This window comes from Talpa europaea, assembly GCF_964194135.1.
Source record: "Talpa europaea genome assembly, chromosome: 2".
Classification (NCBI taxonomy): domain Eukaryota; kingdom Metazoa; phylum Chordata; class Mammalia; order Eulipotyphla; family Talpidae; genus Talpa; species Talpa europaea.
In genome coordinates this window covers 135,063,270-135,088,212 of record NC_140068.1, presented here as the reverse complement: position 1 = coordinate 135,088,212, position 24,943 = coordinate 135,063,270, and the positions used below count along the sequence as shown (strand labels likewise).

Genomic DNA, 24,943 nt, shown 5'->3' with positions numbered 1-24,943 from the left:
ATTCATTGTAATCTATGTTTTTATACAACCTAAGGAAATTCACCAGAGCATATTCAAGAAAATCTTCCATCAACAGAAGGAGAAGCTGTCAGTGTGGGCAGCTAACACTTAGTTCACAGTCCTAATCTCTGCAAAACAGTCACATTCAGAAAAACCTGAACTGTGGAGAAAAAATGAGTCCATTTCAATCTTCGTTTGGCCTCTGGAGGTTAGGCTATGATATGTCCTTGGCATAAGCAGAGTTGGGGTGCAGTGGGTATTTGGTGTTCTTCTAGGTAAATACTCTGGGGCCAAAACCTGCAATTATATTTACTGTTCCTCAGATTGTTTTCTTGCTGAGTTGATGTAACATTCACACCTAGTTTCCTGTAATTTCAACGCATTCGTGTAGTTGGACCAAATTATTGAAAAATACTATAACATGTGTTAGATTCAAGAATATCCACACTGCCCCCCCCCCCGGTGGTGTAGGCAATTGAGCACAGTGCCGTGAAGCTGTCCGCAGCCTCTGCAGTGCCGGTTCGATCCCCGAAGGCCTTGGAGCAACTGATATGGTGAGCAGACCTCTCCTGTCTCGCCCACTGCTCCCCTCAGCAGTGTGTTTCATCAGTCTGCCTGTTCTGTTCCCTGTGCTGTCTCTGGTGAATCCTTTCACCCTCCCACATATCTGGCCTGTACCCTGCTTCTTGTATAAATAAAAATAAATCTTTTAAAAAAAAGAATATCCACAAAACACTTAAGTTAGTTCCATTAATTGAATAAACAAGGCAATAATTTAATTCTAAGAGATAATATTATAATGTCTAATAAACTTCCCCATTTTTAAAAAGGTGTAATTGCCATTTGGTTACTTGGAATCCAAAAAAATAAATGGCAATATGATTTCACTTTGAGTGAAGAAGTAAAAAATAACCATATTTTAATCTGTGTGTGGTCTATGACATGTCTACTATAACCATAAGAACTCTTATGAAAATAAACTCATTATTTCAATGTTAAGCCTAAATTATTATAGTTAACAACCATATATTCCATTATCACAAAACTAATCTTCATCCTATTAATATTTCACAAGTGAGCTTTTCCAATCATTTGATGCCACAGATAGAATCATGGTTTCTATGTAAACTATCATTTTAACACCATAATTCAGCTATTTGTTAATATACAACTTATTGCACATTTGTGAACTAAGAATAGTATACAAAGGTGTAATTTAAGTCAGCCATTCAGTACATGTATCTGTGTTCCTGAATTTCCAGAATAAATCTTCTCTCTTGCTTAATGAGAAAAATATTCATAAGTTTCTGATGACATGAAACAACAAAGAAATGTGTCTTTGAAAAAAGTCATAAAATTAGGTGGACTTGCAAGTTGTTGACTTCATGGAAGACATACAGATTAAAAATGAGGCAAATTGAACATTTTAGAATCTTTCAATATTTAATACTACAGAAAATCATGAAGACAGCTTCCTATATTTCAAGATTACTATTTCAAGATTACTATTACCCATGCTATACCTGTTTTTCCACATATTAAGAAAAGAAATAGTAAAAACTTTATTTAGTAAATGTGGTGTCCTACAGATGTACTGAGATCCTACAACTGTTCAGGATGAGGTTGTATCACAGCTACATAGAAGTGGAAAGACACAGTTTTTATTTGGGCTAGATGTTGGCCATTATGATCTCTAAAATTTTCTCTAACACTAAAATTCTGAGTTTACAGTAATATCAAAATTATAAACATGAAAATGACAAAGTCCAAGTTACTTTTGCTTTGTGAGCAGAGGATATGATTTTCCCAAACGTGCTTCTGCTTTCAATATATATTGAGTGGAAGGATTGACCCTTTGTGTGGTGTCCCTGAATAAAACATGATTACATACATGGCCTTTATTATGCTGAAGTATGTTCCAATACACCTGTTTTGTAGTTTTTATCATGACAGGATATTGAATGTTGCCAAATGTTGTGTCTGACTTTTGGTTGGTTTTCTATTTTTCATCATTGAGTCTTGTTATCTTGTGTATATCTTAGAAAGGATCCAGATCCACAGGTTATTAAATTTGTAGTCATAATAGTTTCTTATGATCCTTGTATTGGTGGCATGAGTTGTAACATCTCCTCCACCAGTTCTGATTTTACTAGAGTAAGTTCTATGTTTGTCAGTCTAGATAAAGGTTTTCAATTTTGCTTTTCTTTTCAAATAACCTGTTCTTACTTTTAAATGTTATTTCTACTGGTTTTCTAGTGTCTGTTTCATTTCTTTTATTCTGCTCATTTCATTTCTTCTAAATTTGAACTTATTTTGTTTTCCTTAGTCTAGTTCACTGACCTGTAAAGTTGGGATATTTGTTTGAGTCAGATATAAATTTATCCTTAGAACTACTTTTACTAAACACCATAAATTTCGGTATGCTGCATGTCCATTTTCATTTTAATTTCTCTCTTGATTTCTTCTTTTAGCCCTTGATTGTTGAGAGCCGTGTAGTTTATTTTCCACTGATTTTAATGTTTTCCATTATCTTCCTGTTGTGTATTTTTAATTTCATACCATTGAGGTCAGAGAAACTACTTTGACATGATCTTTATCAACTCCTAGATGTTAATATTTGTTTCATGACCTAATATATCATTATCCTGAAGAACACTCCCTGTACACTTGAGAAGAATGTGGATTCTCACATTGTTAGGTGGAAAGTTCTGTACATGTTTCTTAGGTCTACAATGTACTTCAACCCAATATTTCATTACTGATTGTTATCTGGGTAAAGTATCCACTTTTGAAATTGTGTTATATAAGCCATCTTTAATTATGCTGATATCTCTTTCTACCTCTTGATTAATTCAGCTCCTTATCATTATGCTAAAAGGATTTTGTCTCTTAAAGTTTTCACTTAATGTCTCTTTTATATGATGCAAGTATCATTATCCATGTTGCCTTTTGTTTCCCATTTGCATGGAATATCATTTTCCATTCTTTTTGCTTGACAATTTGAGAGTTCCTAAAACTGAAGAAAGTACCTTGTAGACAGCCAATAGGTAGGTCCTGTTTTTACTCAAAATTCATTGACATATATGACATCTAATTGACATTAGTATAAGTTTAAGATATACTTTTTTTTGTTTGAGTTGTATTTTGATAAAATTTAAATAATCCAAATGATAATTGGTGTAGTATTACTTAACACATCTAGCATGTTACATAATTCCTATATCTTTTTGTCATGGGACATTTGTTGTTACTTCAGGTATGTAGTAGGTATTATTACCCATAATCACCATGCTGGTCATTGATTTCCCCAACCTCGTCATCTTAATCAGAAATCTGTTCCCTTGGTGCTAGTTTTGTTTTCAATCTATTTAATAACAGAATTGTTTGCATAGAGTGTCAATATAGAGTTGTATTTTGATTAAATTTAATTTATTGACATTTTAAGTTGTCATTAATATATAATTATTTCCAATCCATCTTGAGAGTTGATTTCTGACTTTTTTCCTTGGTTTCTTTCTATCTTCCTTGCGTCATTAAAACAAAATGCACCATTAGTATGGGAGAAAATATTTGCAAATTATACATCTGACAAGGAGAATATATATATGATTTCCAAAGAACTCATACAATTCAATAAAAAAGGAAATTACCCAATCAAAAATGGGCAAATCAAGAGCTGAATAACACTTCTCAAAGAAGATATAAAGATGACCAAAAGGCACGCAAAAATCTACAAAGAGCTAATGAGACTCAACAACAACAAAAAAGAAAATAATCCAGTCCAAAAAATGGACAGAAGAGCTAAAAAGAAAGTTCTCCAAAGAGGAAATGCAAATGGCCAACAGGCATATGAAAAAAAAGTTCAACATCACTTGTAATCAGGTAAATGCAAATTAAAACTACAATGAGATACCACCTTATACCAGTGAGAATGGAACATATTAAAAAAAAAAACTAGCAACAATAAATGTTGGCAAGGATGTGGAAGAAAGGAACTCTCCTACACTGTTGGTGGGAGTGCAAAATGGTCCAGCCACTATGGAAAGCTGTGTAGAGATTCCTTAACCTACTGAAGACAGAGCTTCCATATGATCCAGTAATTCCACTCCTAGGTATTTGCCCAAAGGACACAGAAACATTAATCCCAAAGGGCACCTGCACCCCTATGTTTATAGCAGCACTATTTACAATAGCTAAGCTATGGAAACAACCCAAATGCCCAAAAATAGATGACTGGATCAAGGAGATGTGGTACATATACACAATGAAATATTCCTCAGCAATCAAAAAAGATAAACTCATGCAATTTGCAGCAACATGGATGGAGATGGAAGGGATCATGCTCAGCAAAATAAGCCAGAAAGAAAAAGAAAAATACCGGATGGTCTCACTCATAGCAGGAATTTAGAACACCTAAATAAGGGACCATGAAAAGGACCAATTATAATAAAGGAAAAATCAAAATCAACTAGCAACTATAAACCAGAGACACACTACAGGGGGGTGAAGGGGAGGAGATGAGGGATTCGGGTCAAAATAAGGAGAGTGCAATCGTACGGGGAATATAACCAAAATGAAAATGTATACATTGTGCAAAAATGAAAAATGATGTAAGAATTATATAAAATAAAATATATTAAACCAAAAAATATATATATCATCATTTATCATCAGGGAAATGTTAATCATTACAGTGAGATTCTACCTCACTCTAATAAGAATGGCCCTTATTCCCCACCACCAACAAAAAAAAAAACCACAAAAAATTTTGTGAGGACATATAGAAAAAGAAATCTTTGCACACTGTTGGACTGTTGGTGAGGATAAAGACTGGTCTTGTCCTTATGGGAAAAACTGCAGATTCCTCAAATATTAAATACAGATCTACCATGTGATCCAGTATCTACTCAGAGATGGCAAAATCACTAATTCAAAGGTATATGCACTCCTATGTTATCTGCAGTGCAATATGGAAAAACAGAGCAGTATTTTAAGTCAATGTTATCTCTATACAAAATGGTGTATTATTCAGCTATAAAAATGAACTCTTCAATTTGAGACAAGGTGACTGAAAATGGAAGGGATTATGTTAAGTTAATTGCAGGGAGAAAAACAACAGATGATTTCACTAACATACGGATAATAGACAACCAAAAAAAAAAAAAGAATTTTTGAAACCAAATCACTACACACCCTAGAAATGTTATTTCCAAATTGAAGCTACTAGGGTAAAGGAAATTAGAGATAGGAAAAAGAGAGGTACAGGGAAAAGTACTATGGGTGCTTTGATGGTGGTTATAGGATGATAACATACATCTGAAGAGGTTTGAGCCTCTCCAACTAAATCACATTCACTCCTGAAAGTCATGGTTACTTCAGTAAAGAAAAAAAGAAATTAATTGACCAGAGAAATTCCAGTCAATCCATTTCTGGACATATACATAAAAATACAAAATCACTAAATTGAACATGCCACGATGTCTGTTGCAGTATTATTAACAATAGCCAACAGCTAGAAGCAAACTAAGTGTCCAGGGACAGATAATTAGCTAAAAAAGATGTGACTTATATACACAAAGGAATACTATTCATTGTTCCATGGTAAAAATCCTGCCATTTGCCACAGCATGAGTGGCCCTAAGGGTGTTATGCTTAGTGAAATACTCACACAGAAAGACTAATAGAGTAGGATTTCACTCTATGTGGTAGATAGAGAAGCTAACCAGACAGATGAACTAAATCACAAGAAAACAAACGTTTGGACTAATTAGTGGTTAACAGAAGGGAAAGGGGAAGAGGAGTGGGTAAATCAGATAACGTGTTAGTTGTTTGGAGAAGGAATCTGAACTTTGCTAGTGAACTTAATGTACTTTAATGATGCATATCTGAAACTTTCCTAATATTAAAATGCAAATGTTATTGCCACTAAAAAATGGAGTTAGGTATTAAAAAAAAAATGTACCAAGTCATTACACTAAAAACTATCATGGCGCCTCCCTAGTAGTGCAAGGGATTAAGCACCACACTATGAAGCAGTTTGCAGCCACTGCAGAACAAGTTTGATCCCCAGCCGGCCAGGGAGCAACCCACATGGTGCAGCAGACCTCTCCTGTCTTGCCCGCTGCTCCCCTCAGCAGTGTATTTCAGTCAGTCTGCCTTTTCTGTTCCCCACTTTCTCTCTGGTGGGTCCTCTCACCCTCCCGTATCTCTAACCTATCCCCCAGCCCCTGTATGCATAAATAAATAAATCTTCAAAAAAATCCTTTAAAAACAACTAGCATGGAGAAGAGAATTTTTAAACATGTAAATAAATGCGAAAAGCATTCTGGTCATGATTGGAAGACATCTATAAATTGAATGTAATTCCAATCAAACTCTTAGCAGGTATGTATTGGAATCAGAAAACTGAATCTAAGGCTTTTATGAATATACAAAGAACATAGAGAAGCCTAGAAAATCTGGAAGAATGAAGTTGAAAAACAGAGTTTATAATATAATAAGGTGAAAACTACCATAATTCATAGTTTTATACTATAACCATGAATACACACATCAATTGAACAGATTAGTGACTCACAAACACAAACAAACATCATTGATATAACACAGGTGACATTCATCACCAAACAATATTTCTCAATCAATGGCACAAAAATTCTTTGAAGAAAATAATTTTCAATTAAAGATACTTTCTGTTGAATATTATTTTGTATAAAGTGAACCACAACTTATACTTTGTGCAAAAATAATTTTATGCAAAAGTAAATTTAAAATTAATTATTTAAAGCAAAAGATAAAATGACTCAGTCTATTTCTCATGATGTTTTTGCTCATTTGCTCATTGGTGGAAAAACTTCACTAGTTCTGCCTTTCCTTGTATTATGTGCTGATTAATCGTTCATTGATTTTTAAATTATTTTTTAATAATTTTATTTATTTTTTATATTTTTTAGACAGTTTTTCATTTTTTTTTTTACCATGTATGCTTTCACATCTCAGTTATAGTCCCCATGAAATTTCCACCACAAATTCATCCATGTACCATCATGGGTGAAGCTATGGAAACAACCAAAGTGCCCCCAAATAGATGACTGAATCAAGAAGATGTGGTAAATATACACAATGGAATATTACACAGCAATAAAAAAAGATAAACTCATGCTATTCACAGCAAAATGGATGGAGCTGGAAGGGATCATGCTCAGTGAAATAAGCCATAGAGAAAAAGATTTTTTTTAATTCTTATCACTACACATTAAACTTATTATGTACTTTTTACATACATTTCAAATATACCTACTTTCTGTTAGCAAAAGATACTTTGAATAATATTTCCATTTCTTCTTGTATTTCCTTTTAACAATTACAATCATGTATATTGAGGCACTCAAAGATTCTTGTATTATTAAAATATTCCTCCCACGTGAGTGGAAATTACCCCATTGCAAATAGACACAAAGAAATGGCATAATGAGATTTTTGCAGAGTGACCACAGCATGTTGCTCAAGGGGGCCTGCGAGGTTCATAGAGCCTTAGATGAGCACCAGGTGTCCAGGGGGTCCTGAGAGTTGGGGGGTTCTCACCAATCCATGGAGAACATGTAACAGCCCAACTCCACAGTAACTCAGGGAAAATGAGGAATGAACCTCTTATTTTACTGTTTACATCATCCTGACAGACATGGTACCTGAAGGGGTTATGATAAATCTTTAAAATGACAACAATTTTACACATCTGTTTTTGTGGGGTGAGATTTTAATCTACTATATTTGAAAGGGTAATCATTAAAGAGTTATTTATGAATATTTTTGTTACTTAACACATCTATGAAAAGTTTCTGAAATGAAAACTCTTCTTATGTTAATTTCTGTAAAAGCTTCAAAATTTTAGTTGGTTTGGTTAACCAAAGCTAACATTCAAATGGGCCTCCCTCTCCCTGACCCAACCTAAGGGGCACAAATCAAGAATTAAGAGGCAGCTAGACTTGGCAGTGAATAAACTGTGGCAGGGAAAAATATTCTTTGTTAAAATGCATTTAGAAACTGCTCCCTCTGGAAAAATCAGTAACTTCAAAGAAACATGACCTCATGTTTATGGCAGGGCTAAAATACTCAGCTCCTAGAAGATGAATCTTAACAACCATCCCTGTTTCCCTCAATGCATAGACAATAAGGGCTTGATAAAGGATACAGACCCCTGTCCAGATCACAAAATGTTTCCCTTGTAAATTATATAAAATCCTCTTCAGAAGATATGGTTCAGGCAGCTTTCCAGAAATCTCTGGTGATAATTTCAGGCTTCAGTTTTCAGTCTTTATTCTTTCACAAGCTCACTTAATTTTCACTTGTCTTGATTGACTTAAGCTAAGAGTTTTTGCAATATATTTTCAACTTGTCTCCCAACCAAATTTAAAAACTGTGCCTCAACAAAAGACATAGGCTTTTCTTCTGTGGATAAACCTTTCTTGGTGCTGTCTTTAGAGCTTGATTTCTCAGGCTATAGATCACTGGATTGAGTTTTGGTGACACAAGGTTTACACTTGTTTTCCTCAATGCACAGCAAACATTAACTGAATATATTAACCAGACACCTGCCTGACTGTTGACATGTTTTCATTGTATATTGTGTATAAACCTCATTGAGAAATTCAAAATTTGGGCAACTCTTCCAGAACTACCAGGTGGTTATACTTGGGTTTCCGTCCTCAGTTTTGATTCTTTCATAAGCTCACTTAATTTTTGCTTGTCTCATTTGTTTAGGGTAATAGTTTTCCTAATATATTTTGAACTTCAATCGCAACCAAGAATTTACAGATGTGTCAACGAGGGAGGTCAGCATTTCTACTTTGGAATACCTTTCTTAGGGCTGCCTTTATGGCTTTATTTCTCAGACTGTAGATCATTGGGTTGAGTGCTGGGGGCACAACTGTGTACATAATAGTGAGAAAAATGTCCAGTGCACTTGGAGAGTCAGAAGGTGGCTTGAGAAACTCAAATGCGCTGGTTGAAATAAATAAAATAACAACAGCCAGGTGGGGAATGCAAGTAGAAAATGCTTTAGCTCTGCCCTCAGCAGATGGCATCCTCAGCACAGTAGAAAATATCTGTGCATAGGACAGTCCAATAAAGGCAATGCAAAGAAAGGCCATAAAAGACAAGAAGGCAGTGACTCCAATATCGCTGATATATTCATTAGAACAAGAGAGTTTCAGGAGCTGGGGGATGTCACAGAAGAACTGGTGAATGTGGGAAGCACAGAAGTTAATGGAGAAAGTGGCAGCTGTTTGCATGACTCCAGAAATGACCCCACTGATCCAGACGCCTAAGACTCCATGGATACATTTGCTGACATCCATGATGATTTCGTAGTGCAGTGGAAGGCAGATGGCCACGTAGCGATCATAAGACATCACCGTGAGCATGGATACCTCAGCGGAAGCACAGAGAGTGAAAGAAAAACATTGCACTATGCATTCCCCAAGGGAAATGTAGCCACTGTGCATGAAAGAATTAAATATGGACCTTGGTACAGTTACAGAAATGTAGCACAGATCCAGAAAGGACAGCTGTTTCAGGAAGAAATACATGGGTGATTGGAGACTATTGTCCAAGGAAACTGTGGTGATAATGAGGATATTGCCAGTTAAAGCCATCATGTATAAGACTAAGAACAGAGAAGCAAGTATGATTTCCTGCTCTGGCTTGACAGAAAATCCCATCAGAATAAACCCACTCATGGTGAAATTAGCCATAATCCTTCTTAAATTCGCAGTGATGATGCCTGCAAGAGAAGATGGAATCACTGGAAAGAACATTTCTGTGAGAGAACCCTGCTACCCTCTCCCACCCACAAAGCCAGCACAGTCTGACCAACAGAAAGGAGAGGGAAAAAAAAAAAAAAAAACAAGTGGGACAGTGAGTGGAAAGGAACTACTGTAGGCACCACACCCTGCAAACAGAAACTGTGGAAAACCATGTGGGAATCACCATCAAAGTGAATAAACTGTTCTAGGTGTCATTAGAGGAAATAAGGACTCTGAGGAGAAACCTACAAATAGCCCAAGGCCAGCTGGAAAGCTTGTGAGGAAAAGTATATGTGGATCTTGGCCTAGATTCACATGGAGACACACAGGAACCATCACTGAATGACCCTCACTGAGTAATCAAAAACCAGGTGCCCTGGCACAGGAGAGGGGTGCAAAAGGCACCATTTCTGGGGACACTGAACTGGCCTATAGCCCACATCCCAGATCTCAGGGCTTCAGAATTGAGAACTGGAGCACATAATTTGGGGCATGAGACCCCCAGGATGGTGGGGCATAGGGCAGACACAGTAACTCCATACCCTTGAAGCACTCCATGCCAACTCCACTCTATTCCCTGGGGACCAAAAGGCAAAAAATGCCATTCTGGAAGTATACTAGAAAAGATCTCTGGAGCCACCTAGTGACCAGAAAAAAATCACCAACTTTCTGATAGTTGGAAACCAGGGATCCCAAAACCACCCTCAGGCTCTGAGAAAGGGTAGGTCAGGCAAAAGGGGGTAAGAAGGGAAACAAGGCATGGAGCAAGACCCCATTCTGGAACTGAGAACCAGGTGCAGGATCTGGGGCATGGGACAGACCATGACAGTGGGCACTGCACAGGGTGACAGCCAGCTTTTTGGACCTGATAGCCCTGGAACTGAGACATAGAGAGCAGAATTCAGGGTGTGGGGTCCATAAAGCTGTTGGCACAGCACCAGGTGTACATGGGGATAACACAGTACCCAGCTTGAACAAGAGCCCCTGTGTTGAGATGTTCCCCTCCATCCCCCATTTCTTTTTTTTAAAGATTTATTTAATTTATATAAGAACTGGGGTACAGGCCAGATGTGCAGGAGGGTGAAAGGATTCACCAGAGACAGAGTGGGGAACAGAACAGGCAGACTGACAAAATATGCTGCTGAGGGGAGCAGCAGATGAGAAAGGAGCAGTCGGCCTCACCATGTGGTTGGCTCTGAGACTGGTGGGGATCGAACCGGCACTGCAGAGGCTGTGTACAGCTTCACAGCACTGCACTCAATCTGCTGTGCCACCAGGGCCCCCCCTCCATTTCTCAGAGAACCATTGGGAAAAAACACAGGTCAGCTAGTATGGATCTCTGGAGCCACCTAGTGACCAGAACAAAATCACCAACTAGCTGATTCCCTGCTGGAACTGAGTAAATACAGAGGGCAGGAACTGTAAGAGACAGTGCCCAGCAACACAGCCACAGCATCAATACCCTGATGGAGTTTTGGCATAACAGTGTTGGACTTGGTCTGGTAAAGAGTTTCTGACACCCCTGAAAGGAGCACTCCAAAGAGATGTCCGCCAACACCAATGGCAAAACTTCCCAACACATAGAACTAATTAGAAAGCAAACAACAGGGAGAAGGAAAAAATATAAATAGCCAAGCAAGCCTGAAGGGAAAGAACAGACCACAAAAAGAAAAACAGTCACCAGAACTTTTTGAATGACAATGAAAGAAATTCTTGGCCTGTCAGATAAAGAATTAATGATCATCATGATTAAAAAGCAGAAAGAAAATGAAAAGGAAAAAAATGAACTGAGACAAATAATAAAAGAACTGAAGAACAAAATTGAAACTTAAGAAAGGAAAGAAAAGAAAAGCAGGAGATTAAAAGGTAATAGAGGAGATAAAGAACTCTGGGAAAGCAATGAAAACAGAATCAATGAAATGGAAGAACAGATCAGTACTCTCAAAGATACAGAAATAAAGAGCCAAAAGAGAAAAGGAGAGAGAAGTGAAAAGGAAGAAGTAGGAGGACACCCTTAGACAATTATCAGAGTCCATGAAGAGAGTAAACATCAGAGTTACAGGCACTCCAGGTGAGGAGACAGACAAAGGAACTGAGAAATTATTCAAGGAGATAATTGAAGAAAACTTCCCAAGCATGAAAAAGGAGATGAATATAGACATACAAGAAGCAAGAAGAGCTCCCAATTATCACAATGAAAAGAAAACTATAGCAAGACACATAATAGTAAAGCTTGCAAGAGTCCAAGACAAGGAAAAAATAATGAAACTGGCAAGGGGGAGGAACAGATAACTTATAAGGGAAAAACAATCAGGTTAACTTCAGACTTCTCCAAAGAAACACTACAGACAAAAAGAGAATGGAGTAACATATTCAGCAAACTTCAACACAGCAAATGCCGAACAAGAATACTGTACATTTCAAAGCTCTCCTTCCTCTATTAAAAAAGAATATGGACATTCTTAGACAAACAGAAACTCCAGAAATTCATTACAACTAAACCCCCACTCCAAAAAATTCTACAAGAAGTCCTAAAGCCAAAACCAACAGAGGAATGAACAAAAAGAACAGAATAAAGCAAGGAATAAAATCACAAAAAAGACAAACAAAATGGTAAATACAGATGCCAATATATCAATATTAACCATAAATATAAAAGGATTAAACTCACCAATAAAAAGGAATATATATCAGGAATATATCCAGAAGATGTAAAGCTCATCAACATATACTCACTAAATGAAGGAGCACCAAAAAAATATTAGACAATCATTGCCAGCTCTGAAAGCATATATTAAAGAAAATACATATATAGTAGGAGACTTCAACATCCAACTCTCACCAATGGACAGATCTATGAGACAAAAAAAAAAAAAAACAAAGACACTAGAGCCCTAAATAAAACATTGAACTCATGGACTTAACAGACATCTATAGGAAATTGCACCCCAAAAAATCAGATTACACATTTTTCTCAAGAGTGCACAGATAATTCTCCAGAATCAATCAAAACTGGGCCACAAGACAAACATCAACAGATACATGAAGATCAAAATAATTCCAACTATCTTCTCTGATCATAAAGGCATCAAGTTAGAAATAAATCATGAAAAGAAAACAAGGAACCCTCCCACTTCATGGAGATTGAAATCCACACTACTGGAAGACCACTGGACTAATGAGAAGATCAAAGACGATATTAAAAAATAGTATGAGTTGAATGACAAGGAGGACATCACTTTCCAGGATGTACGGGATGCAGCAAAAGCATTAATAAGAGGAAAATACATGGCAAAACAAGCTTACCTCAAGAAACAAGAAAGAACTCAAAGAAACTACCTAACCTCACATCTCAAAGAGCTAGAAAAAAAAACCCTAAAGCCAGTAGAAGAAAGGAAATAATAAAAATTAAAGCAGAAATAAACAAAATGGAAATTAAAAAAAAAATCCAAAAGATCAATGAAACCAAAAGTTGCTTCTTTGAAAAAATAAACAAAATAAACAAACTTCTAGTCAGGTTCACAAAGAAAAAAAATGGAAGAAAACACATATAAATAGGATTATAAATGAAAGAAAAATCACAACAGACTGAGTAGAAATGAAAGGAATAATCAGAGATTACTATGAACACTCATATGCAACAAATTCAACAACCTAGAAGAGATGGAAAAATTCCTAGAACAATATAATCATCCAAAGCTAAACAAGGAAAAAATAGAACAACTAAGCAGACCAATTACAAGCAGTGAAATTGAGGAAGTAATCAAATCACTCCCCAAAAACAAAAGCCCAGGCCCAGAAGTCTTTACACATCAATTCTACCAAACATTCAGCAGTGAATTAATGCCTATCCTGCACAAAATCTTTCAAAAAATTGAAAAAGAAGGAATGCTACCAAATATGTTCTACAAAGCCAATATTACACTAATATCAAAACCAATCAAAGACAGCACACAAAAAGAAAACTACAGGCCAATCTCCGTAATGAACACTGATGCAAAAGTACACAACAAAAGCCTTACCAACAGAATCCAACAATGAATCAAAGGGATTATGCACCACGATCAAGTGGGACTCATCCCAGGGGCACAAGAATGTTTCATCATACAAAAATCGATCTGTGTAATCCAACATATCATCAAAAAGAAAAATAAAACCCATATGGTCATATCAATAGATTCTGAGAAAGCATTCAACAAAGTCCAACATCCATTTATGATGAAGGCCCTTGAAATTCTCGGGATAGAAGGAACATACCTTAACATGATAAAAGCCATATACAACAAGCCCACTGCCAATATTATTTTCTTTTTTTATGTTTATTTTTTATTTTATATAATTCTTACATCATTTTTCATTTTTGCACAATGTATGCATTTTCATTTTGGTTATATTCCCCATACAATTGCACCCCCTTATTTTGACCCTAACCTCTCCTCCCCTCTTCTCCCCCATAATGTGTCTCTGGTTTATAGTTGCTTGTTGATTTTGATTTTTTCTTTATTATAATTAGTCTTTTTCCTGGCCCCATATTTGGTTTTTCTAAATTCCTGCTATGAGTGAGACCATCCGGTATTTTTCTTTTTCTTTCTGGCTTATTTCACTTCAATGTTGAAAAGCTGAAGGACTTTCCTTTAAGATCAAGAACAAGACAACTATGTCCTCTCTCACCACTGCTCTTCAATATTATACTGGAGGTCCTAGCTGGGGCAATAAGACAAGAGAAAGACATACAAGGAATCCAAACAGGGAAAAAAGAAGTAAAACTATCATTATTTGTAGATGATATGATAATATACATAGAGAACCATAAAAACTCCACAGAAAAACTAATTAAAATAATCAACCACTTCAGTAAAGTAGCAGGATACAAAATCAACAGACAAAAATCAGTAGCCTTCCTATACATAAACAATCAATTGGATGAAGAAGAAATCAAGAAAACCATCCCTTTTGTAATTGAAACAAAAAAAATCAAATACTTAGGAATAAACCTAACAAAAGAGGTGAAATAACTATACAAAGAAAATTATAAAACACTGTTAAAAGAAATAGAATAAGACACAAAGAAATGGAAAGAACTCCACTGCTCATTGATTGGAAGAATTAACATTATTAAAATGTCCATCCTACCAAAAGCTATATACAGATTCAATGCTATTCCAATAAAAATCCCGATGACATTCTTCAAAGAAATAGAACAAATACTGGTGAAATTCATATGGAACCACAAAAAAACCATGAATAGCCAAAGCCTTACTGATGAAAACAAAGGAGAAAGGAGGTATCACACTTCCAACTTCAAGCTATACTACAAAGCCATAATAATTAAAACAGTTTGGTATTGGAACAAAGATAGACACACAAGCCAATGGAACCTAATAGAGAATCCAGAAATAAAGCCACACTTACATGGACAACTGATCTTTGACAAAGGATCAAAGAATATGCAATGGGACATGGCCAGTTTGTTCAATAAATGGTGCTGGTAAAACTGGACCACCACATGCAAAAAAATGAAACTAGATCACTATCTCTCACTGCACAAAATGGATAAAAGAACTGGACAAAAGACCTGAAACCATAAAATATATAGAAGAAAATATAGGGAAAACACTACAAGACATACATCTCAGAAACCTCTTTAAAGGCATAACACCCAAAGCAGTGACAGTGAAGACAAAGATAAACACCTTGGATTACATCAAACTGAAAAGATTCTGTGCAGCAAAAAATACATCCAAAACAAACAGACACCCCACTAATTGGAAAAAAAGTCTTTTCACTCCATTCAATGTATAAGGGACTGATCATAAAGAAATACAAAGAACTCACACGACTCAACAAAAATAAAAAAAAAAAAAACAATCCACTCTAGAAATGGGCAGAAGAGCTAAAAAGAAACTTCTCCAAAGAGGAAATGCAAATGGCCAAGGGGCACATGAAAAAATGTTCAACATTCCTTATAATCAGGGGAATGCAAATTGAAACCACATTGAGATACCACTTTCCACCACTAAAAATGGAGCTACCACATGACCTGAAAATTCCCCTCCTAGAGGACACAAAAGGACACAAAGGACCCAAAGGACCCAAAGGAGACAAAAGCATTGATTCCAAAGAGCACCTGTACGCCTATGTTTATTGCAGCACTGTTTACAGTAGGTAAAAACTGAAAACAACCCAAATGCCCAAAAGTAGATGAATGGAGCAAGAAGATGTGGTGTATATACACAATGGAATATTATTCAGCAATCAAAAATGATAAACTCATGCTATTCTCAGCAACGTGGATGGAGCTAGAAGGAATTATGCTCAGCGAAATAAGTCAGAAAGAAAAAGAAAAATACTGGATGGTCTCATTCATAGCAGGAATTTAGAAAACCTAAATAAGAAACCAGGAAAAAGACTAAATCAATACAAAGTAAAAATCAAAATCAACAAGCAACTGTAAACCAGAGACACACTGCGGGGGTGGGGAGGAGGAGTGGGAGAAGGAAGGACTAGAGTCAAAATAGGGAGGGGGTGCAATTGTATGGGGAATATAACCAAGATGAAAATGCATGCATTGTGCAAAGATGAAAAAAGATGTAAGATTATATAAAATAAAATATTAAAAAATAAAACTCTAAAAAAAAAGAATACAGGGGAACCAAATAAGGCATCAGTGTAAAAAAATAATAACATTACAAAACACAACAAAGCAAAACAGACAATATGAATCAGAGACATACTGCAGGGGAGGAGGAGGGAGAGGGATCAGAGGGAGAGAGAGAGGAGCACAGGGGACTGAGGTGATGGTGCATGGGTACATTGGTGAAAGAAACTCTAGGGGCACTACACCTGAGGGGATGGGGGAAGCAAATATTGTTCAAAAATGAACAGTGATATAGCAAATAACAAAATAATTAATAAAAAAAAGAAAATTTCTGTGACTTAACCTACCTTGGACTCAATCAATTTTGGCAAGAGGCCATTTAATGAATCACTACTTCATCACAAATATGAGATATTTGTGTAATGCTATAATATATCAGGCAATTTTAAAATACTTTTACTGGGTTGTGAATACATGGGTAAACATGATTCTATATTTTAGCATTGCCCTTCTTCAATGAAAATGAAATTATATAATAAAATTAACACAATATCTTTAAATATATATTTGCATTAGTGAAGCTATAGTACATTCAATGTTGATTTATGTTAAAAAGTTTTATACTGCCCATACACTAACATTTATAAATGTTTCTCAGCTATTAATTCTCTTTCATGAATAATTCTACCTATTCTTATGCCATTCCATTTACAAAAGATTTATAATTACAATTTAATAATTTTATTTTTATGTGAAGGAAAATTTAATGGTCTTCTTCCATATATTTTCCATTAAATGAAATTTTGAGATATATAATTAATAGCAACTATGCAATAATTGTGACATATAACTAAGCATCGTCATTAACAAAAAGATCATGAAGATCCATCTCAAAACTGTTAATTTCCAGAGGTAATGGAAAAGAACAGAACCTTTTCCAGTGTATTTTTATGAGAAAAATAATATAACTAACATACACATGATAAGATAATTTAATCTTAATAAATACAATGTTGAATAACTATGCATTATATTTTGTGAAACCAGCATATTTGTTAAGATGGAAAAGTAAAATACTCAGTACTATTAATTAAAAAGTAAGATCTAGTGGTACCATATATCTGAAGAGATGTGACGATACCCTAATCAGTTATGCCAATAAAATTAATATTATTAAAAATATTGACTATAGTGCTATTTCATATAGATAAAAATCTTAAAACATGCAAGCAGTGTGCTCAAATTTATGCATTCTCTGTGGAAAAGAGCAAATTATTTTGCAAATACTTTGAAACTGGTATTAAGTTGCATAAATATATCTAGATGATATTTTATGTAAGTCATCTGAATGATTTTGTATTTACTAAACTATGTTCACTAAAAATTAATGCCCCAGTAAAGAATATGGACAAATCCTAAAAGTATAGCTGCATAATTATTTTCAAGATTTTCAGAATTATCTGTATTAGGTATTTTTTAATTCGATCTGATCACTATTTGGATGACATATAAAAGTGAGATATAATCTATACGCTTTGTGATCTGAAAATTTGTAAATACACAGGAATGGAAAAAGCAGGGAGTAAAGAGTATAAGGAAATAAAACTGGTAACAACAGTAATAGTTCTGAATGGTGAGGAAATGATTGTATTTATTACTGTTTCATACATTTGTTGACTTGATTCATAGTCTGAGACACATAGGAAAATGACCATCCTTTTCAGATTTTCAATGTAAAATCCATGGAAGCTCCTGTACTTCACTTAAAAGCTGAGGATGATGGATGCTTTCAGCATCTGTAGTGTACTACGGAATTTCATTGGGAAATTAAGTCTACTTGATAGAATAGAGTTGGAACTGATGAGGGTGTCCCTTACACACATCAAGTAAAACTTATTTAAAAATTGATTCAGTCTTAGTGGGTGTGTGTGGGTGTATGTGTGGGAGGAGTGGTGCTGGGTGTGTGTGGAGTGGTTTGTGTGTTGGGATGTGTGTGCTGTGTATGTGCTATATATCTGTGTGTTTATTCACAGCAATATTAATGTAATTAGACAATACTAAAAAGAGATTTTAAAGATGACACCTGACAATTCTAGAGATTGTAATGACACCTTTGCTCATCCACGCATCATCTCTTGCAACTGAAACTTAAAAGGTGAGGATTCTGGAAGTTCTAAGAAATTCTATTTTGATATATCTAGGAGAAGCTTGCTTATTTTTCTTTCGGGAATCCAACAAAAATGGTATATTCCATGTGCATGAATATATTTCTTGATATACCCAGAAATATTTTGTTTGGTCTTACCATTAATTTAAATCTACTCTTGTTAATAATTCGTGTAAAGGCCATATAATGGAATTAAATGCAAATTTTGTTCTCATCGCTAAAACTTTACATATCCTTTCTGCCTCTTGAAAAATACTACATAACTATTTTTAACATTACATATAGATGAATATGTATGTAAAATTTATATGTTAAACAATTGTCTGTGTGTCTATGGGTGTGTAAAAAGAACTTTGTCACATTATGGTTTAAAAATATCTAACTAGTAGTTAATATACTGTCCCCACAACTGTCTGTGATAACAAATGAAGAAGCGGAAAAAATAAAGGGACTTCAAATTTCTCTTTTGTGGTTTTTCAGAATTACTTTGGGATACTTTGCTTTTATTTATGAGCTATTACTTTAAGTATGATCATAAAGATTATCACTTTCCTTCTTCAATGAAATTTCAACTTTCAGTGCAGACCCAGGATTTTACATCATTTGTTCTACTATTTCATTGATGTTAGTTTATTCTATGCTCTATCAAAGGGAACATACAAAATTTAACACTCTATCAACAGCTTTTGGTAAACTTTCATGTTTTTAAAAATTAATGCTTAAATGTTAGGTAGATATAATGTTTTCAAAACAAAAGTTCTTGCTCAGTGTATCACATGTGATATTTTAATGAATTTTGCCAGTTATTTTTCTTGAAAGTCCTCTTCTCTATATTTTTAAAAATAAATTGGCCATTAACATGTCCATTCCAGAATTTTCCTGAATTTTCTCTATCACAGAATTTTCCCTGAAAATTCAAAGAAATAAGGAGGCTGATTGGCTATATTTTATCAGTATTAATCTTGTTTTTTTTAAATCTCTATTTTGTGAAGATGGAATTTGTGGTTATATTGCTCCCATTAAAATATTTCATCCATTCTTAATCTTTACATGTTTCTACCATACTTGAACAATTTACCTATGTTCTCTGACATGGAGAGCACCTCAATCTCTGTGTCACTATTATAAGAGTCAATGAATAAAATGAATGCAAGGAATATCATGAGTCACCCCATCACATGTTCACACTGAATTACTCTCACATGGTTACATAGAGAAAGGCATTGCTAGGGAGGTGGGAACTACAGTCCACAAACTATTTCTGGAAAAGAAGTTTACAATGTTCTCTCCCAGATACTTAATTTCTATTTAAATAATCATAGCTCATGCAAAGGATTTCATATTTTACACATTAAATAACAGTGACTGCTTTCACCCACTCAAAACCAGTAACTTATGGGTTTTTACTATTCTGTGCAATCTATATTTTTAGAATCTAAGAACACTCACCAGAGCATATTCAAGAACTTCTTCCCTCAACAAAAAGAAAAGATGTCAATGTGAGCAGCTGACACTTAGCACACTTAGCACCTCTGAATTCATTCACGTTCAGAAAAATCTGAACTGGGAAGACAAAATAAGTCCATTTCAACCTTTCTTTGGCCACTGGAGGTTAGGCTATGCAATCTCTTTGGCACAGAATTTGTGCGTGCTGTGGGTATTTGTTGTTCTCAGTAAATATCCTGGGACTAAATATTGCAATTACACTCATTGTTTCTGCTGAGTATTTTCCCTTTAAATTAATTTAATGATTATACCCAGTTACCTGGAATTTTAATTTAAAAAATGTTTTTGAAATTAAAAACTGAAGGTTATGCCTGAAGCCCTAAAACACGAGCAAAAAAGATTAGACCATAAACTCACAGATATGTTCCTTAGTAATAGCTTGAATCCATAAAATATATAAAGTAAACAGAGAATATGAGTTTACTGAGATCAGCCTTAGAGATGACTCTGGGGATTGGACTCCAACATTAAGGGAAACAAGACCAAAAATAAACAAATGGGACTACATCAAATTAAAGAACTCCTGCTTAGTGAAAGAAACCATCATTAGAAGAAAAAGTCAACCTACTGAATAGGACAGGATATTTGCAAACTATGTATCAGATAAGGGATTAATATCCAAAAAAATATAATCAGCTCAACATAAAAAAAAAATTCCATTAAAAACAGCCAGAGGATTTGCATAGGTTCTTCTCTACGGAATAAATGGCCAACAGTCTTGTGAAAAGATGTTCAGCTGTTCTCTCACTGTGGGGAATGCACATCAAATATGCAATTACATCTCATCTCACACCTGTGAGAATGGCTGTTACCAGAAGAAAAGAAACAATAGCTGCAGGAGATGGGGGGAGAAAAGGAGATCCTTCACACTGGTAAACTGATGCAACAAAAATGGAAACAAGATTCAAGTTCTCAAAAAATTTAAAAAAGATATACCATATGAACCAGTAATTCCACTCTTATTTTCATTCCAAGAATATGAAACCACTGATTTGAAAAGATATATGCATATGTTTTATGTTTATGCATAAAAGATATATGCATATTTTTTATGTTTATGCATATGTTCTATGTTCAGTGCAGCACAATTGACAACTAAGAGGTAGAAATAACAAAAAAGCCTATCATTGAATGATGACTAAAGAAGATGTGGTAATATACACAATACATTATTACTCAGTCATTAAAAATGGAAGTCCTTTCATTGTTCTTTTTTTTTTTATTTTATAGTTTCAATGGGATATTCTACTTGTGAAATCTTTTTGCATATATTGATCACTTTTGTTTCTCATATCAGAAGAATTTTATCTCTATAAATTTGTGGGGAAAAATTTTCATATTTTCTATGAAAATATGTCACTGCCTTCAAAGCATGAAATAAGTAGGTACCTTGAGAACTTTTAACTTTTGTCAACATCATACCTTCCACTTTTATCATTTGTGATTCAATCTCTTTCTCATGATGTTAAAACACTTTGTTTCAGATTACTTTTTAAATATCATATGATATGTTTATATGAGCAATATAACTTTCAGTTCATTAATTCTATCTTTCCTTGTTTTACATGCTGATTGCATCCATTGATTTTTTTTACATATCAATCACTATACATTAAACTCACATAAGTACTTTTCCCCTATCTTTCAATTTATCTATCCTTTTGGTAAAATACAACACTTTTAGGGCCTCCCCTGGTGGTGCAGTGGTTGAGCACAGGGCTGCAAAGCTGCCCACAGCCTCTGCAGCACCAGTTCGATCCCTGGCTTCCAGCAAGGGTCCCACATGGCATGACAGACCTCTCCTGCCATGCCCGCTGCTCCCCTCAGCAGTGTATTTCATCAGTCTGCCTATTCTGTTCCCAGCTCTGGCTCTGGTGAATTCTCTCACCCTCCCGTGCTGCTGACTGTACCCAGTGCTTGTATAAATAAATAAATAAATCTTTTAAAAAAATAAGTACTTTTAGTAGCATTTCTTCTACTTAATCTTTGAATTATTTAACAGTCAGAAACCTGTATTTCTGAGGCACTCACAGATTTTGTATTATTTAAACATCACACCCAGGTGAGTGGCAATCCATTTCTTTTTAAGAGTGAAAAAATGGTTTAATGATATTTTTGCACAGAGACCTCATTATATTACTCATAGAGACCTTCAAGATTCAAAGAGCCTCAGTGCAGCTCTGCATAGCCAGTGGGTGCTGAGAGCAAGGGGGGTTCTCGTCAATTCATAGATGCGATGTCCCAATTCCAGTGTAACTCAAGAAGCAATGGAAAATAACACAATATTTATTGTCTTTCATCATCCAGACAGAAATGATGGAGGAAGAAATTGTCAACTGCTTTAAATTTATGGAAATTTCTTTTTATGCCTGACTTTTTGGAGAGAGATTTTAATCTACTGTGTTTGCAGGAGTAAAGTCTAAAAACTATGTGTGAATATTCATATTAGAGAGTTTATGACAAATTTTCCATATGAGTTCTTTCCCTATAACCATTTCTCTAATTAGCTTTAAAATCTCAATTGACTACATTATGCTTACTTAACCAAATCTAACAGGTAAATGGTCCCAATTAAAGGGCACAAGGCCAGAGTTAAGATGCAGCTGATCTGGCCTGAAGAAATCGTGCGGTAAAAAAATGCTCTGTGAGGGGCCTCCCTGGTGGCTCAAGTGGTTAAGCACCACACTATGAAGCAATTTGCAGCCTCTGCAGCACAAGTTCAATCCCTGGGCTGGCCAGGAAGCAACACACATGGAGCAGCAAACCCTCTCCTGACTAGCCCACTGCTCCCGTCAGCAGTGTACTTCAGTCGATCTGCCTGTTTTGTTCCCCACTCTGTCTCCGGTGAATCCTCTAACCCCCTGCATCTCTGGCCTGAACCCCAGCTCTTGTATGCATAAATAAATAAATCTTTTGAAAAAATGTTAATAATTTAAAAAAACACTCTGTGAAAAAGCATTTTAGAAATGCTGCTTCTGGGCAAATCAGTAAATTCAAAGAGAGGCAGACTATAAGGTAAAACTCTCAGTTGGAAGAAGATAAAGCACTAAAGGATAAATTTGAACAACCATCTGTGTTTTCCTGAATGCAGAGACAACATCAGACAGAAGCATCAGAAGAGACACCTACATGGATCCTTGACATACATCCCTTGCAAATGATAAGTAATCCTCATTGAGAATCTCAAATTTCAGGCAACTTTTCCAGAACTACCGGTATGTTATTTCCAGCCTTGAGTCCTCAGTCTTCATTCTTTAAAAAACTCAATTAATTTTGTCTCATTTTGTTTAAGGTAATAGTTTTCCCAATGTTTTGAACTTGTCTCCCAAAAATGAATTAATAGATGTATTTCAACAAAACATATCAGCTTTTCTTCTTTGGAAAATCTTTCTTAGAGCAACCTTTATGGCTTTATTCCTCAGGCTATAGATCATTGGGTTCAGTGTTGGGGGCACAACTGTGTACATAACAGTGAGCAAAATGTCTAGTGCACTTGGAGAGTCAGAAGTTGGCTTGAAAAACTCAAAGACACTGGTTGAAATAAATAATATGACCACAGCAAGGTGGGGAATGCAAGTGGAAAAGGCCTTAGCTCTGCCCTCAGCAGACGGCATTCTCAGCACTGTAGAGAATATATGTGTGTAGGACACGCCAATAAAGACAATGCAAAGAAGTGCCATTAGTGACAAAAAGGCACTGACCCCAACCTCGTTGATGTACTCATTAGAACAAGAGAGTTTCAGGAGCTGGGGGATGTCACAGAAGAACTGGTGAATGATGTGGGAACCACAAAAGTGGATGGAGAAAGTGGCAACTGTGTGCATGATTCCAGTTATGACCCCACTGATCCAGACGCTTAGCACTCCACGGACACAGGTGCTGACATCCATGATGATTTCGTAGCGCAGTGGAAAGCAGATGGCCACGTAGCGATCATAAGACATCACCGTGAGCATATACAGCTCAGCAGAAGCACAGAGAGTGAAAGCAAAGCACTGCACTATGCATTCACCGAGGGAAATGTAGTCACTATGCAGGAAAGAGCTGTAAATGGACCTTGGCACAGTCACTGAAATATAGCACAGATCTAGAAAGGAGAGATGTTTCAGGAAGAAATACATGGGTGAGTGGAGACTATTGTCCATGGAAACTGAGGTGATAATGAGGAGATTGCCAGTTAATGCCACCGTGTATAAGACTAAGAATAGAGAAGCATGAAAGAGTTCTAGCTCAGGCTTCGCAGAAAATCCCATCAGAAGAAACCCACTCATAGTGAAATTAGCCATAGTCCTTTTTAACTTTTGAATGATTTTGGCTGCAAGACAAGACAGGAACATTTGGAAATTTCTTTTACTTAACCACTGAACTCACCTTAAGCTCCATTAAGTTAAGCAAGAAATCAATCGAAGAAATCATCACCTTATCGGGCCTCCCCAGTGGCGCCGCGGGTTGAGAGCAGCGCTGTGAAGCTGTCAGTAGCCTCTGCAGCGCCGGTTGGATTCCTGGCCGGCCAGGGAGATTCCCACATGGCGGAGCAGACCTCTCTTGCCTCGTCCACTGCTCCCCTCAGCAGTGTACTTCGGTTCTTCTACCTGTTCTGCTCCCTGCTCTGTCTTTGGTGAATCCTCTCACCCTCCCGTGCCTCTGGCCTGTACCCCAGTGCTTGTATAAATAAATAAAATCTTTTAAAAAAAAAGAAATTATCACATTATCATAAATATGAAATAGTTGTCTAAATTAATAATCAACAGGAGCAATTTTCAATAACTTTGACTCAGTCATGGAAACATGGGTAAGCAGGTTCCAAATCTTAATATTGCCCATTTCAATCAAGAGAAATATATAGATATGTAATAAAATGTATTAGAT

General features: G+C 35.7%; 2 protein-coding genes across 2 annotated transcripts; both read right to left on the bottom strand.

Annotated features, from left to right (window-relative positions):
* Window positions 1–8,819: 8,819 nt before the first annotated feature.
* LOC311167697 (olfactory receptor 14J1-like) lies at window positions 8,820–9,752 on the bottom strand (the record flags this gene model as incomplete). The annotated part of the gene is made up of 1 exon (XM_084228748.1): window positions 8,820–9,752. One exon carries the CDS (start codon window positions 9,750–9,752, stop codon window positions 8,820–8,822), a length of 933 nt encoding a protein of 310 aa, XP_084084874.1.
* A 13,672-nt stretch (window positions 9,753–23,424) lies between these two features.
* On the bottom strand, window positions 23,425–24,360 carry LOC311167481 (olfactory receptor 14J1-like; the record flags this gene model as incomplete). Its single annotated transcript, XM_084228501.1, has 1 exon — window positions 23,425–24,360. The coding sequence occupies one exon, from the start codon at window positions 24,358–24,360 to the stop codon at window positions 23,425–23,427; it is 936 nt and encodes a 311-aa protein (XP_084084627.1).
* Window positions 24,361–24,943: the final 583 nt, after the last annotated feature.